The 17,036-nt window shown below is 45.8% G+C and overlaps 1 protein-coding gene across 6 annotated transcripts in view; it reads left to right on the forward strand.

Annotated features, from left to right (window-relative positions):
- The window catches only part of fbxo25 (F-box protein 25), a 73,545-nt gene that overhangs the window by 28,340 nt on the left and 28,169 nt on the right, over window positions 1–17,036 (forward strand). For all 6 annotated transcript variants that reach the window (XM_038800387.1, XM_038800389.1, XM_038800386.1 and 3 more), the window contains exon 5: window positions 9,501–9,594. In XM_038800387.1, coding sequence (XP_038656315.1) covers window positions 9,501–9,594 — 94 coding nt within the window. The remainder of the gene's footprint in view (window positions 1–9,500; window positions 9,595–17,036) is intronic.

Here is a 17,036-nt window from a genome sequence, read left to right on the forward strand (position 1 = left end):
GCGGCTCCGACCTGTACAACTTCTCATTAAAACTCCTCAAAAACTTTATTAATCTGCTCCGGGACCACTGACTTCCCCATCTTATCCCTTACCTGAACTATCACCCTTGCTGCCACCTCCCTCCAGAGTTGGCTGGCCAACATATGCTTCGCCTTCTCCCCATGCTCGTCTGCTTCCCTCATTCGTTTCAATTGGCGCACTGTTTTCCCTATGGACAACTAGAACATAGAATATTAGAACATAGAACATTACAGCGCAGTACAGGCCCTTCGGCCCTCGATGTTGTGCTGTCCTGTGAAACCCCTCTAAAGTCCCTCTACACTATTCCCTTATAGTCCATATGCCTATCCAATGACTGTTTGAATGCGTTTAGTTTTATAGAACTGATCAAACTTTGCCTGAAGCTCCTTTTTCCTGTCCAAGAGGGCCAGGTCCGAGTCCCCAATGTACCTCCTATCCACCTCCAACATCTCCTCGACCAACATTTTGGTGTTCCTCCCTCTCCTACTTGGCCTTAAACGATATCACCTCCCTCTTCACTACTGCCTTCACAGCCTCCCAAACCACTGCCTGTGAAACTTCCCCTGTGCAATTAAATCTCTCATATTCCTCAATCCCACATATTCCTCAATCACCTTCCCAGTCTGATCACAAAAGCTCCGCTTCCCACAACAACCCTATTCTCCACCCCAGCCTCTGGGCCACCCCCTTCTCCAAAACCACAACCACACAATGCGGCGCATGAACCAAAATCACTATTGTGAAATACTCCGATCCTTTGACACCAGCCAATAATGCCTTGCCCACCAAAAAGGAGTCTATCTTAGAGTGCACTTATGTACCGGAGAGAAAAATGAGTACTCCCGCTCCCTCAGATGCAGGACCCTCCACGGGTCCACTCCTCTCATGTCTCTCATGAGCCCAGTCAGTGCCTTCTCCGCCCCTCCCCCCAATCTCTCCCGACTGGGCCAGTGAGTGTGACTGCGACCTATCCATCCATGTCTCTGGCACCACATTCCAGTTCTCTTTTTTTTTTTCCCCCCCCCATTATTAACTCACGAGTGTCCAAGTCCAGGATGGCACCCAACACCCTCTTTGTAAACCCTACATTGTTCCAGTTGGGGCCATATACGCTCACCAGAGCCACCAACCTTTCCTCCAACACTCCTGTCGCAATCACGTACCTGCACCTCTGATCCTGCCATTACCTTCTCTATCTGGGACCTCACCCTCTTGCTCACCAACACCGCTACCTCCCGGAGCCCTCCTATTGAAATCAGAATGGAACACCTGAATCAGCCAGCTCTTCACCCTCGAGTGGGTCTCCTGCAGCATCACCACATCGACCTTTCGGCAGCAACACCCTCAACCTCTTCACTGGAACCCCCAATCCCCTCAAGTTCCACATTACTATTCTGCCCCTTCTGCCATTATCATGACCACACCCCCCAACCTAATCACTTCCTCTTGAAAACACACCTCTCTCAGTATTGAACCCATCCCACCACCTTTCACACCTCCCAGGCCCATCAAAACCTGTTCAACCAGGTTTCAATGACCACCTCCCCCCCCCCCCCCCCCCCCCCCCCCCCCTCCGGCCAACCTGTTCATTAGCCAACCTACACTTGCTAGTGTGGAGGCCCCATGCCCAGTTCCTAAAAACAAATGACAATCAGCCTTAGCCAGTGCAAAGAAAACGCACTCCAGAAAACCACAATAACCCCAAAGTTCACTAATTTCCTACTTGCTGTACCCCATACCGCAGGGTACGCTACCCTTCAACCAACCAACCCAAAAACCACAACTCCCAACTGTTCCTCGTATAAAACAAACAAACATACTTAAACAACAAACAAGAGATGAAACTAATATAATAATTTCACCCCCACTTCCCTCCGTCCAAAGCCAAATCCCAGTCCCATCTCTCATTTCAACCCCAGTCCTTCGGCCTTCACGAATGTCTCCACTGTCTCAAAGTAACAGTCATTCGAGTTATACGTCACCCTCCGCTTCATCGGTAGACCATGCCAAACCACTCCCCATTACTGTACAGTTCCGCCTTCACCCAACCAAAGGCCGCACACCTTCTTCCCAGCTGCACGGTTAAGTGTTGCTTTATACGAAAACCAATTCCTTCCAACCTCGCCCTAATGACTCAGGACCTTTTTCCTTAACATGTTCTTTATGAAAACAAACTATGACCGCCCTTGGCGGCTCCTCTGTCTTCGGGTTGGGCCTGAGTCACCGATGAGCCATGTGAAGTTCATACCGGGAGGGTTCCTCCCCCTCCCCCAGCAACTGAGCCAACATCTTCGCGAAGTACTCAGTTGGCTTCAGGGCCCCCCACCTCATCTGGCAAGCCCACAATTCCTAAATTCTGCCGCCTCGACCTGTTCTCCAGGTCTTCCACCTTGGCTTTCAGTCCTTTGATGGCTTCCACAGCTCCTCAACCATCAAGTTGCACTGGTCACTATGTGGCGACAGAGCTTCCTCCATCCCCTTCAACTTTTCTCCTTGCTCCTGTACCTCGGCCGATGTCTTTAACACTGCTGCCTTCACTGGGGCTATTGCCTCCTCCACCAGCTCTTGTATTGCTGCCATCATCTCTTTACACATCACCTCCATATGCTTAGCAAATTGCTTTTCGAACTCTCCAGACATCACCTCTTGTCATTTTCTCTATTGGGCATGGCCCGACCCAGCCTCTGCCATCTTTCCTACAGCCGGGCTGACTCATCTGCTCAATGGTGAAACTTCGTTGACCCCCCCTTCTTCCCAACAGCTTTTTTCTTGTTCTTTGACATACCCCTCCGTCTGTATGTCCTCCTGCACCAGCTCATCCAAAAACTGCCATGGGACTGGGCATTAAATTTTTAAAAACTGAGCCTCTAGCAGGAGCCATCCAATCTCTGACTTCCACCTACATGCCACCACGGGAAGTCCACTTTTCTCTTTTCTAATATAATTACAGATTTTGGATAATTGTCATTCTTTTAAAATAAGAAATCACAACAGATAATTTTGCAGTTCACTAACTGGGTAAATTCATCCTTTGCTGTGACATTTTGTTTAAAAGACATTCCCATTTGTGATATAGTTAGTGCTCTGAGTTCACTGGAGTCCTTTTCTTGATAAATTGATGTCTGCAGAGTGAACAGCGCCCAGATATATTTATGTTGTTTCTCTCAAAGCACTTATAGTTGGAGTGTTCGCTTTCAGAAATAAATAAATTGTATAATAGTTCTATTTGCTGAATGTAGTACTTGTAAACTGTTTATTACCGGTGTTGTAAACTGATGTTACGGGAAAGGATATATATACTATAAATTATACTTTAATTCTTTCTCCTCACCCTGGCCATTCTCCTGGTGCAGCCTTTATCTCCATTCTCTTATGCCCAAGGGATGCAGACTTGAACAGATATGGCAAGCAACTGATTTAGCCCATCACTGCCAGATCTGACCGGTCAAATAAAGCACTATTGGGCCCAGCTATCCTATACAATACTGTTTTACTATTTCAGGTTCCTGTTGGAATGCAAAAGTAACTCATTGCTTCTTTACTGCAAGCCATCTTCTTAAAGCTTTCTCATCTGTCTCCTCTACTCTCATCTTCAGTGACAAGTGTGAGGAGCTCATGAACATCAAGACCATTTGATTAGCTGCGTTTGTCACTTGGGCCTACCTGGCCAAATCTCCTTTAAGGCTCCACTCTTTTCTCCTCCGAATATTTGGGCAAATAGGCCTTTTGGTGGATATTTGGTGTCGCAAAGTATTTCTTTTTGTGCTGGCCACATCTCCTCTTCCCACTAAGTTGGCAGAAAAACTACAAGTACTCGGGGCATAAGTCCAAATGGTATTATTGGAGCCTTGCCTCTCAAGAGGGAAGTAAGAGACTGCTGTGTACTCTGTTTCTCGGAGACTTGGCTCATCCCTGTCGCACCGGACTGTGCCATACAACCTGAAGGCTTCTCAGTACACTGGACAGACTGCACGCCGCCATCAGGCAAATCAAAGGGAGGAGGGGTTGCCTCCTCAACTCCTCCTGGTGCTCTGATGTGACGACCCTGGCGAGTTACTGCTCCCCAGGCCTGGAATACCTGACTGTGAAGTGCCGCCCGTCCTACCTTCCACGTGAGTTCACTTTAGCCGTTATCACTGGTCTACATCCCATCCCAGGCAGAAGTGAAGAAGGCGCTGGACGAATTGTATACATGAAGAACAATGAAACCGAACACCCGGAGGCCTTGTTCATCGTGGCCGGGGACTTCAACAAGGCCAACCTAGAGTGTACTGCCAAAATTCCACCAACATATCTCCTGACCAACCAGGGGCGACAACGTTCTCGAGCACTGCTACACAAAAATCAAGGGCACTTACCGATCCATCACCCGACCGTACTTTGGAAAATCGGACCATAAAACGGGGCTCCTTCTCCCGACATACAAGCAGAAGTTTAAGTGGGAGAATCCGGTTAAGAAGGTCGTGCAGTGCTGGTCCGAGGCAACAGAAGAGCTCCCACGTGACTGCTTGGAGTCAGTGGACTGGTCCATATTTAAGAACTCTGCAACCGACCTAAACGAGTATGCCACCGCCGTCACAGATGTGATCGCGGATATCTTCAACCTCTCCCTATTTCATTCAGAGGTCCCCACCTGCTTCAAGTAGACCACCATCATACCGCTGCCAAAGAAGAACCAGGCAACCTGCCTCAATGACAATTGTCCAGTTGCCTTGACATTGATCGTAATGAAGTACTTCGAGAGATTGGTTCTGAGGCATATCAATTCGATACTCCCAGAATGCACAGATCCATTGGAATTCACATACCACCGCAACCAGACACCATCTCCTTGGCCCTACACTCATGCCTGGAACATCTTGACAAGCACCTCTACATCGGACTCCTATTTATTGACTACAGCTCCACCTTCAACACCGAAATCCCAGCCAAGCTCATCTCCGAGCTCCAAAACCCAGGCCCTGGCTCCTCATTCTGCAACTGGATCTTCGTCTTTCTGACCCAAAGACCACAATCAGTAAGAATAAACAACAACTCCTCCATGATAGTCCTCCAATACTGGGACCCCGCAAGGCTACGTACTTGGCCCCCTTCTGTACTCCTTATACACACATGAATGCATGGCAAAATTTGGCTCCAACTCCATCGTTTGCTGATGACACGACCTAGTGGGTCGGATCTCGAATAACAAAGAGTCAGAATACAGGAGGGAGATAGAGAACCTAGTGAGTGGTGTAACAACAACAATCTCTCCCTTAATATCAGCAAAACTAAAGAGTTGGTCATTGACTTCAGGAAGTAAAGTATTGTACACACCCCTGTCTGCATCAGCGGGACTGAGGTGGAGATGGTTGACAGCTTCAAATTCTGAGGTGTGCACATCACCAAAAATCTGTCCTGGTCCACCCACGTCGACGCCATGACCAAGAAAGCACAACAGTGCATATACTTCCTCGGGACACTAAGGAAATTCGGCATGTCCACATTGACTCTCGCCAACTTTTACATGTGCACCATAGAAAGCATCCTATCTGGCTACATCACAGCCCAGTATGGCAACAGCTCGGCCCAAGACAGGAAGAAACTATAAAGAGTCGTGAACACAGCCCGTCCATCACACAAACCTGCCTCCCATCCATTGACTCTGTCTACACGTCCCACTGCCTTGGGGAAAGCATAATCAAAGGCCCCTCCCACCCAGCTTACTCACTCTTCCAACTTCTTCCATTGGGCAGGTGATACAAAGTTCTGAGAACGCGCACTAGATTCAAAAACAGTTTCTTCTCTGCTGTTACCAGATTCCAAAATGACCCCTCTTGTGAACTGATAGACTTATGAACTGATCTGATCTCTACTGAGTAGTACTACACTCCTGTATGCTTCACCTGTTGTCTGTGTATTCACATTGTGTATTTTATGTTTGCCCTATTATTTTCATTTCATGTACAGAATGATCTGTTTTTTGTAAATATAAATTTAGAGTGCCCAATTCATTTTTTCCAATTAAGGGGCAATTTAGCATGGCCAATCCACCTACCCTGCACATCTTTGGGTTCTGGGGGTGAAATCCACACCAACACGGGCAGAATGTGCAAACTCCACACGGACAGTGACCCAGAGCCGGGATCGAACCTGGGACCTCGGTGCCATGATGCAGCAGTGCTAACCACTGTGCCACCATGCTGCCCTGGAATTATCTGTTTGAGCTGCACACAGAACAATACTTTTCACTGTACCTCGGTACACGTGACAATAATCCAATCCAATGGAGTCCAATTTGCATATTTAATAATGAATCCTATCAATTTCAGAAAAACAGATCAAAACCTGGGGAATATGAGCATTTGAGTCTCCAAAGCCATTTTAAATGCCTGTTTGCCTGGATTTTACCAGGCATACAGGGTTGAATATTCTTTCTGTTAACAAATTTTCTATCCATGTGACAAGCCTCTTGAGAGAGATCTTCTGAAAAGTCATGTCCTATCTTTTATCTATCCAATTGGTTACCTGTTCAGAAAACTGTTAAATAAGACTTTAATGGATCCATGCTGGCTGACGTGATTGATCTACTTCTGGATGCTGTTGAATTATGGAGTTGAGTCCACAACTGATGTACAGCTGCATTACGTTCTAAATTGTATGATCCCCAGCTATTTCAATTGTTGTGGTGCTCCACAGCATTTCTAGTTGGTGCAGTATTCCAAACTTTTGAAGTATCTGCCCACTATATAGCAAATGATTTTTTAGGCTTTACAATCATCAAATAATACAGCATTGATTGAGGCTATTTGACTCATCATGCCTGTGCCAGCTTTTTTGAAAGAGCTATCTAATTAGTCCTGCGCATGGGGCTCGATCCTCCCAAAAGGTGACTAAGTGCTCCTGCCAGTGGAAAATCCAGAGTGATTCCTGCTGACACGAAGGGCATTCCCAACATTCCATGCTATGGCACTTGGACAAATATTTTTGCAGAATCGGTTTTCCATGGGATTCTGGGTTTTCCGCTGAAATTGCAAGGGCAAGATCTAATCTCTTGGACAGGTGCCACACCTCTGAGATCAGAGCATTGTAATTTAAAAATGACGCTATCAATTGTCATATTTGGCAAGAATTGTTGACATCAAACAGGCAGTGCTACCTTCAATATATGTTCAACTGTGGTAAGACAATAGATTAGATTCATCAGTAAAGGAAATCTTTCTCTTAGTCCAATCTCGCATTTGTTTAGTATATGTGCCATTTGGCATCCCAATGATTGTGAGCAAAATGGCTCAGGTTTTTGATCTTTCCCAATTTGGTATGTTGGCGACTTCCTTCTGCACAACCCACTCTTGCAACTCCTGGTCCTTAAGTCTCCACATGTCCTGTCTGTTCAAACCGAAAATCAGTTATCTTCCATATCCTACTTGGTGGCTAACGCAGAATAGTTTTTTTCCTTTTGATTTGGATAGCAGCAGCTATTTTCAGTCTCCTTCTGCAGATCTCTGATTCTGAATGCCTGTGTCCAGAAAGACCAGCTGTCCCTCCTTTATGTCGGGATGAAAACTGACATTTCAATTTCTATATGTTTCAGCCTGGGCCTTTTTCCCATGACAACCTAAACATATCTGCCAACTACAGGCAGATTTAATATGATTGCACTATAACCCCATTCCAGGACATTTCTGTTTTACCTTCAATTGAAACAGGTTACAACATAACTGTCTTATAAAGTCTCACATTCATAACAATATTATGACCTATCCCTTGATTTGATTTATTGTCACATGTACTGAAGTACAGTGAGAAGTATTTTTCTGCGGCCAAGGGAACGTACACCGTACGTACATAATAGACAAAGAGAATAATCAACAGCGAACATTGACAAATGGTACATTGACAAACAGTGATTGGTTACAGTGTGGAAACATTCATCAACAATTTTTACTGGGGCATTAGAAGGCCTGCGTTTGAGTAAATCATGCAGCTGCTACCATTTGATATTGCTATTTTGAATGATTATGGGTGGAATCAGTCGGAATTTTCTCCTTTACATGTCTGTGGTCAAGCAGGATAAGATCACTGTTACTGGTCAAAGAAAGAAATGACCTCTGCGTTTCAAATACATTATTTTGCAGAGAAGTCCTGCTGAGTAATTGGGAGGATCTCCAATCGATTCCTATACTGGCCACTTGAGATATGTTGTTATCATTGATGACTATCGACCATCTTCCTTTCACTTCCATTATTTTCTGATATCCAGGACATTTAGAAGTTCGGGATCCAATCTTTTGTTCTTGAACACTGATCATGTATAGCTTGCAAAGTACTACATCATTGAAGAGTTACAACGACAATGATGTCACATTTTGAATTTGAGGCTTGTAATGTCCTGAAACTCTCCTGACCAAGTATTTATAGAATCGGGTTTTGAAATTCAGTATTGAAATGAAGAGTTCTTGGTCATTGGACAACTATAACTATATCACATCGTTCACACTGCGATACTGCTGCATCAGATGATACGTGCTGCACTTGTTTGGTTTATTTGAAAACAGACTGCTACTGGAAAACAATTTATCTCCAGTAAAATACAGTTACTAGTGATATAAGTAATTGCATAAGCATTTGTCCTTCAAGCTAATAACCACTTTATTCCTCCTATCCTTTGAAATGAAATGAAAATCGCTTATTGTCACAAGTAGTCTTCAGTGAAGTTACTGTGAAAAACCCCTAGTCGCCACATTCCGGCACCTGTTTGAGGTGGCTGGTACGGGAATTGAACCGTGTTGCTGGCCTGCTTGGTCTGTTTTAAAAGCCAGCGATTTAGCCCAGTGTGCTAAACCAGCCCCTTTCTGTATATCGATGCTTGAACACCATAAACTATGGGGGCCATGGTAGCACAGTGGTTAGCACTGTTGCTTCACAGCTCCAGGGTCCCAGGTTTGATTCTGGCTTGGGTCACTGTGTGGAATCTGCACGTTCTCCCTATGTCTGCGTGGGTTTCGTCCAGGAGCTCCGGTTTCCTCCCACAAGTCCCGAAAGATGAATTGGACTTTCTGAATTCTCCCTCTGTGTACCCGAACAGGTGCCGGAATGTGGCGACTGGGGGCTTTTCCCAGTAACTTCATTGCAGTGTTAATGTAAGCCTACTTGTGGCAATAAAGATTATTATATTAAAAAAAAAACTACTAATGCTTCCAAGCATCATTAGTTGTTTTTTGAACAGCTGCTGTTTCAATATGTATTCTCGAATATTTGGGATATATCTTTAATTCTTTGTAACCAGTAATTCTAATGTGCCAAAAATAAACTTTGAGGAAGAAAAGTTTTTTGTATTTGAATTCTATATATAATTTTTATTCTAAACTATTTTAAATATTCACTTACGATACAAGTGTACATTTTGTGATGAAATGCTTGTTTGAGGATTTGTAGCAAAGAAAATAATTTTACTGTATTAAAGATTCATGATTGGTAAAAACGTTTTCACTCAACAGCTTTTACAGCTTATAGCAAATTCCCAGTTGACCTCTTTAAGTGGAGCTGCACAGAAGAACTACTTCAATATTTTGGAAAAGATTGTTCGGAAAGGTAACAACCATTTAAATGTGTAAATAAATACAGAACATATTTCTCAGACTAGAAATACAGCGAGATCTATACTAAATTACTACTTCCCAATACTTGTTTTATCTTTATATTCAGATTTCTTAAGCCTAGTTAAATACTGGATAACACTAATATCCCATTGCACTTTAACTTGGAAACTACAATTTTCAAGTGAGTAGCATTATCCCGTCTTCGTGACCTCAGAACATTGCAAGACACATTACTGCCAGTGAATTACTTTTGAAGTGTAGTCACTGTTATGCACAAAATACATTTGTTCAGTTTACTCTGAATTCCCAGGTTGAAATGCAAAAATTGGTGTGAAATGCTGCTGATTGTGTACTTTCCTATTGGTGACAATGGTGTCTTCAATATGGTTGAAACTGATGATTCTTTCATGGTATTCTTACCTTTACTCTATAACAGTTATTCTAGATAATTCTTTTAAAATCTTGGTAAATTCAAATAATGCTTTGTGAAAGAAATGGCATCTCCAAATTGCCTAAACTGACTGACTTTACTCCAATCTCTGACCAGTAATTAATGTGACATTTCAAATTGAAATGGGCATATCTGCCTTTTTGATCTTGTTACAATAGTTCATGACAGTCAGTCCCATGATATTTAAACCACTCACAGGCACCACAGGAATTTCCAAATGAGTTCACTTTATCTAATGAGATATTCCCAGAAGAGAAGAACATTCAAGGACAGTTTCCACCATATAGCAGTTGCAGATTGGTTAGACAAGAGATATGATACGTTTTTTTGTTGTTGGAATTTTCAGAAATCATTGTTTACACGAACAAGTAATTTCCTGCGGCTGCCCTGTAGGATTCCTCTTGTAACCACATTCTCATACCCATTTAACAAATATTCAACAGGAAATATTAGCTTGCATTATATGTAGCCATTAATTTTGTTTTAAATACTAATATGTGCCATTAATTTGTTTTTAATAATGTGTGCCAGTGCATCTTTCAGTGTTTAAGGATATTTCTCCAAGTGAAATTTGGAAAGGCAGGATATATGAGTACTTCAAGGGCAGGACCAGGAAATTCCAGCAGGGAGTGACTGATACTGAAAATTGACAGTTCCTTGAGTGCCAATATGGGGTCAGAATCTAGGACATGAAGGCACACTCTCGTGAACGACATCCACAAAGTACTTGCCTTCTGGATTGCCAATAGCAGAGTCCAGAAGAGCAACCTTTAATTCCAGGAGGCTACTGGGCAATCTATTGGCAATCCTGTGTCGGCAAAATTGGTAGCAGCACATTGGGATAGTTTGTTTTTAAAAATTGTTCATGGGATGTGGGCGCTGCTGGCTGGGCCAACATTCGTTGCTCATCCCTGAGGGTATTTGAGAGTCAACCACATTGCTGTGGGTCTGGAGTCACATGTAGGTCAGACCAGCTAAGGTTGGTAGATTTCCTATCTTAAAGGACATTAGTGAACCAGATGGGTTTTTACAACAATTGACAATGATTTCATGGTCATCATTAGACTTTTAATTCCAGACTTTTATTGGATTCAAATCCACCAGCTGCCCTGGTGGGATTCAAACCCAAATCTCTGATCCCTGGGTCTTTGGATTATTAGTCCAGTGACAATACCACTATGCCACAGCTTCCCCTAGTACAACACGTAGCCGCAAATTGTGCTTCTGATCGAGTTAAGGGGCTGGATTCTCCCCTACCCGGCGGGGCGGGGGACCCGCGGGATGGAGTGGCGTGAACCACTCCGGCGTCTGGCCACCCCAAAGGTGCAGATTGATCCACACCTTTAGGGGACAAGCCCGCGCCGGAGTGGTTGGCGCCACGCCAGTCGGGGCCGAAGGGACTTCGCCGGCCGGCGGAAGTCCGCGCATGTGCCGGAGCGTCACGTCATGCATGCGCAGGGGAGGAGGTCACTTCCACATCGGCCATCGTGAAGGCTATGGCGAACGCGGAAGGAAAAGAGTGCCCCCACGGCACAGGCCTGCCCGCCGATCGGTGGGCCCCGATCGCGGGCCAGGCCACCGTGGGGGCATCCCCCAGGGTCAGATCACCCCCAGGACCCCGGAGCCCGCCTGCGCTGCCCGTCCTGCCGGTGGGACAGGCATTACAGCAGTGGGACTTCAGCCCATCGCGGGCCGGAGAATCGCCGGGGGGGCCCGCTGACGGGCGCGGTGCAATTCCCGCCCCCGCCGAATCTCTGGTGCCGGAGACGGCGGGGGCAGAATTCACGCCGCCCCTCGGCGATTCTCCAACCCGGCGTGGGGGTTCGGAGAATCCAGCCCACGGTTTTTGTTTTTCCATTTATTTTCTCCAGGATTGTTTTAAACTGGTTCCTACATAACAGCTAAGGTAGGTTGGTGGCTGTGGTTGGTATTTAGCCTACATTTTTCTTTCCCTAACTGCCTCCTGAATCTGACGGGTTTATTTTTCATGCCTGTTTGTTTATGAAGTTCATAGACTTGAAAGTCATATTCATCCAATGATTAATATAGTAATGTTTGGACCTTTTCAACCAAGAATTATCCAATCGTTACTGTTGGTTTTATTTGAAATCCCCTCCCTTTTCCTCAATCAGTGTATTATCCGTTAAGAGTGCCTAATTAGTACTTGTGGCGACCATGGAGAAAGAAATCGCATATTTGGTAGCTCCCGCTCCAAATGACGGAACTTGCCTCCCGACTTTTTTTGGAATTTTATTGGAACAATCGGTGGCGCATGAGACAGTGAGGAGGAATCCCCCACCAGTTTATGGAGACGCGGACCAGAAGTGGTCTTATGAGAAGAGATAGCCAAGCAAAGAAGGCACATGCAGAACCTCCAGCATAGGACAACATGGAGGAGGTGCAGCATCCTGGCTTGCCGGCTCAGTGGCCAACGGTACAGTTGGTGAAATACATTCAGGAGAGTTTTGCCAAGCAAAAGAAGGAAGGTTTAGACCCCAATCAAGGCATCAATCAATCGATCGCGTAGAACAGAGTTTAGAAACCCACGAACTGGCGACTCAGAAGGTGGCCGATCACGAGGACCAGTTAACTGTGCTGGAGGTGGGGCTGTTGAGGGGCCACCAGAAAAGGCTGCAGGAGAAGAGGGAAGACCTGGAGAATAGGTCCCGTAGACAGAATGTGAGGACTGTCTGCCTCCCGGAGGAATGCGAGGGAATGGACGCAAGGGCATATGTGGTGAGTATACTTGAAAAGTTAATGAATGATGGCGCGTTTGCTCGACCCTTGGAAGTGGATAGAGCGTTTGCGAGGCAGCTGCGTGTGAATGAGCCGCCGAGAGTGGTGATGGTGTGAATGCACCGGTTCCTGGATAAGGAACTGATTTTGCAAACAGACATGGAGCTGCAAGTGGGGAAATCAGCGAGCTGTGCTAGGACCTGGGTGTGGAACTGGCCAAAAGAAGAGCGGGATTTAATAGAGTAAAATCAGCCCTCTTCAAGAAGGGGGTGAAGTTTAGAATGCTCCATCCAACTCGTTTGTGGGTCACTTATGAGGGTCAGGAGCATTATTTTCGATCGGCAGACAAAGCGATGGACTTTCTTAGAGATAAAAGGCAGGCAGGTGACTGAAGACACTGAACTCTGGGGGCGAGTAATGCTGTGTCGATTCTATAAAAGTTTTTTTGTTTTGAACTGTACATGGTGTGCTTTCTGCATCAATTCTTGGGCCGTTGCTCAGTTCTGTGCGGCAACTTTGTTCTTGTGGGGGGATGGTGGGTGATTCCTTTTCTCCTGTTCTTCCCCAACAATGTCACGGGCCTCCATGTCACTGATCCTGAAGCGGGAGAAGACCCAGAGCTGCGCGGGTCATACCGGCCAATCTCCCTATTGAATGTCGAGACCAAGCTGTTGGCTAAAATTTTGGCCTCCAGTATAGAAGATTGTGTCCCGGTGGTGATAGGGGAAGACCAGACGGGGTTTGTTAAGGGCAGGCAGCCATCGGCCAACTTTGGAAGGCTCTTAAATGTGATCATGTTGCCCTCAGAAGGAAGGAAGGTGGAGGAAGTGGTCGCGATGGACGCAGAAAAGGCCTTCGACCTGGTGGAGTGGAACTATTTGTGGGAGGTGTTAGGACGGTTTGGACTTGGGCGAGGCTTCATTGATTTGGGTTTGGTTGTTGTACCAGGCACCGGTGGCGAGTGTACGAACAAATCGGCTGACTATTGTCGGGCTATTGTAAACTGCACTGAGAACATAAGAGCTAGGAGCAGGAGTAGGCCACCTGGCCCCTCGAGCCTGCTCCGCCATTCAATGAGATCATGGCTGATCTTTTGTGGACTCAGCTCCACTTTCCGGCCCGAACACCATAATCCTAAATCCCTTTTTTCTTCAAAAAACTATCGATCTTTACCTTAAAAACATTTAATGAAGGAGCCTCAACTGCTTCACTGGGCAAGGAATTCCACAGATTCACAACCCTTTGGGTGAAGAAGTTCCTCCTAAACTCAGTCCTAAATCTACTTCCCCTTATTTTGAGGCTGTGCCCCTTAGTTCTGCTTTCACCCGCCAGTGGAAACAACCTGCCCGCATCTATCCTATCTATTCCCTTCATAATTTTAAATGTTTCGATAAGATCCCCCCCCTCATCCTTCTAAATTCCAACGAGTACAGTCCCAGTCTATTCGACCTCTCCTCGTAATCCAGCCCCTTCAGCTCTGGGATTAACCTCGTGAATCTCCTCTGCACACCCTCCAGTGCCAGTACGTCCTTTCTCAAGTAAGGAGACCAAAACTGAACACAATACTCCAGGTGTGGCCTCACTAACACCTTATACAATTGCAGCATAACCTCCCTAGTCTTAAACTCCATCCCTCTAGCAATGAAGGACAAAATTCCATTTGCCTTCTTAATCACCTGTTGCACCTGTAAACCAACTTTCTGTGACTCCTGCACTAGCACACCCAGGTCTCTCTGCACAGCAGCATGCTTTAATATTTTATTGTTTAATTAATAATCCCGTTTGCTGTTATTCCTACCAAAATGGATAACCTCACATTTGTCAACATTGTATTCCATTTGCCTGACCCTAGCCCATTCACTTAACCTATCCAAATCCCTCTGCAGACTTCCAGTATCCTCTGTACTTTTCGCTTTACCACTCATCTTAGTGTCATCGGCAAACTTGGACACATTGCCCTTGCTCCCCAACTCCAAATCATCTATGTAGATTGTGAACAATTGTGGGCCCAACACGGATCCCTGAGGGACTCCACTATCTACTGATCGGCAACCAGAGAAGCACCCATTAATCCCCACTCTTTGCTTTCTATTAATTAACCAATTAATTGGTTAATTAAAAGGCAAGGGTGCACCCTCTTCCCGCTGGCCATAGAGCCACTAGCAATGGCACTAAGAGCATCAAGGGACTGGAAGGGGTTGGTCCGGGGCGCGGGGTCCGGTAGAACACAGGGTCACGCTATACGCTGACAACCTGCTCTTGTATCTCTGACCCATTAGGGGGATAGGGGAGATTATGCAGATCTTATGGGAATTTGGCCGGTTTTCGGGGTCCAAATCTGAATATGGGGAAGAGTGAGATGTTTGCGATCCAGGCAAGGGTACAGGAGAGGAGATTGGGAGAGCTACCGTTCAGAGTGGTGGGATGGAGTTTCCGCTACTTCGGGATCTAGGTGGCACGGGAGTGGGAGCTGTTACATAAACTAAATTTGACTCTGCTAGTGGAGCAATTGAAGGACTTTCAAAGGTTGGACATGCTCCTGCTGTCACTGGCGAGGAGGGTACAGACCATGAAAACGACAGTTTTCCTGAGATTTCTGTTTGTTTTCCAATGCCTCCTCTGGTAAATAAGATGATTTCTAGTTTTTTTTGTGGGGGGGTAAAACCCCGCGAATGAAGGAAGTGCTGCTGGAGCGTAGTCGGGGGGTGGGTGGGTTGGCACTTCTGAACTTCTCATCTATTACTGGGCGGCAAACATAGCCATGATTAGGTGGTGGGGGGGGGGGTTGCGGTGTGGGAGCGAGTGGAGGTGGCATCGTGTAAGGACACCAGTCTGGCGGCTTCATAGTGGCACCTCTGCCATTCACACTGGCCCGATACTCCTCAAGCCCGGTGGTAGTGGCAGCCCTGAGATTCCGGGGCAGTGGAGGAAGCATATGGGAGTGGAGGTAGCATCGGTCTTGGCTCCAATTTGTAACAATCAGCGGTTTGTCCCAGGGAGTCTAGACGGGGGTTTTGGAGTTGGCAGAGAGCAGGGATCGAGAGGATGGGAGATTTATTCGAGATGGGAGCTTTCCCTGTTTGGAGGATTTGGAGGAGAAATTTGAATTGCCAGGAAGAAATGGCTTTAGATGTCTGCAGACACTGGATTTTTTGCGAAAGCAGGTTTTGACCTTTCTGTTCCTACCGCCACAGGGGATAGAGGACAGGGTAGTTTCTAGAACGGTGGTGGAAGAGGGAAAGGTCAGAAATATCTATAAAGAACTCATGGTGTCGAAGGTAACTCAGATAAAGAAACTAAAGGGCAAATGGGAATAGGAGCTGGGGGGTTAGATAGAGGCGGGTCTGTTGGCGAATGCTTTGAGCAGAGTCAACACGTCCTCATGTGCCAGGCTCGGCCTGATACAATTCAAGGACGTTTACTGGGCACACATGACGGTGACCCAGATGAGCAAGATTTTTGGGATGGAGGACAGTTGTGCCAGCAAAACATGTTTTGGGCATGTCCGAAGCTTGGGGGATTCTGGCAGGGATTTGCCGAGGTCACATCCACGGTGCTAAAAACAAGGGTGGTGCCGAGTCAGGAGGTGGCGATTTTGGAGATCTAGATTTTCGGAAGATCCAGGAGTCCACCGGACGAGAGAAGCTGACGTCTTGGCCGTTGCCTCCTTGGTAGCCCGGAGACGGATATTGCTAGCGTGGAGGGACTCGAAACCCCCCCCCCTGAAATTTGAGAGCTGGGTTAGCGATATGGCCAGGTTTCTTAGACTTGAGAAAATTAAGTTTGCCTGAAGAGGATCAATGCTAGGGTTCGGCCGTTTGTCGACTTCTTTGGGGGAAACTAAACATCAGCAGAGGCAATAAGGAAAGTGTGTGGGCGGGGGGGTGGGGAGGTAGGGCTGTTTTTTATTTGGGGTAGGTGGCATTTGTTAAGAATGGAGATGGTTTATACACTATGTTTATATCTGTATTTGTACTGTTTCCTGTTATTATAAAATTACAAATACCTTTAAAATGTTTTACAAAAAAAAAGTACCTCATTACACGCAAATAAAAACACTAAAGATAAATTCTTGTCAGTATCTGGATAAACCAAGAAATAGTTTTGGATTACTTTGGACAAATTGCTTGCCTTTTTTATGCATTGAGTCGTCTTCCATACAAAAGACAACTAGCATATCTGACTTTCATGTAGATTTTGGTTTTTTTTATGTCATTCTAAAAGCATATTCTGCTGTTTTGACTTAT

The sequence above is a fragment of the Scyliorhinus canicula genome, chromosome 6, assembly GCF_902713615.1.
Source record: "Scyliorhinus canicula chromosome 6, sScyCan1.1, whole genome shotgun sequence".
Taxonomy (NCBI): domain Eukaryota; kingdom Metazoa; phylum Chordata; class Chondrichthyes; order Carcharhiniformes; family Scyliorhinidae; genus Scyliorhinus; species Scyliorhinus canicula.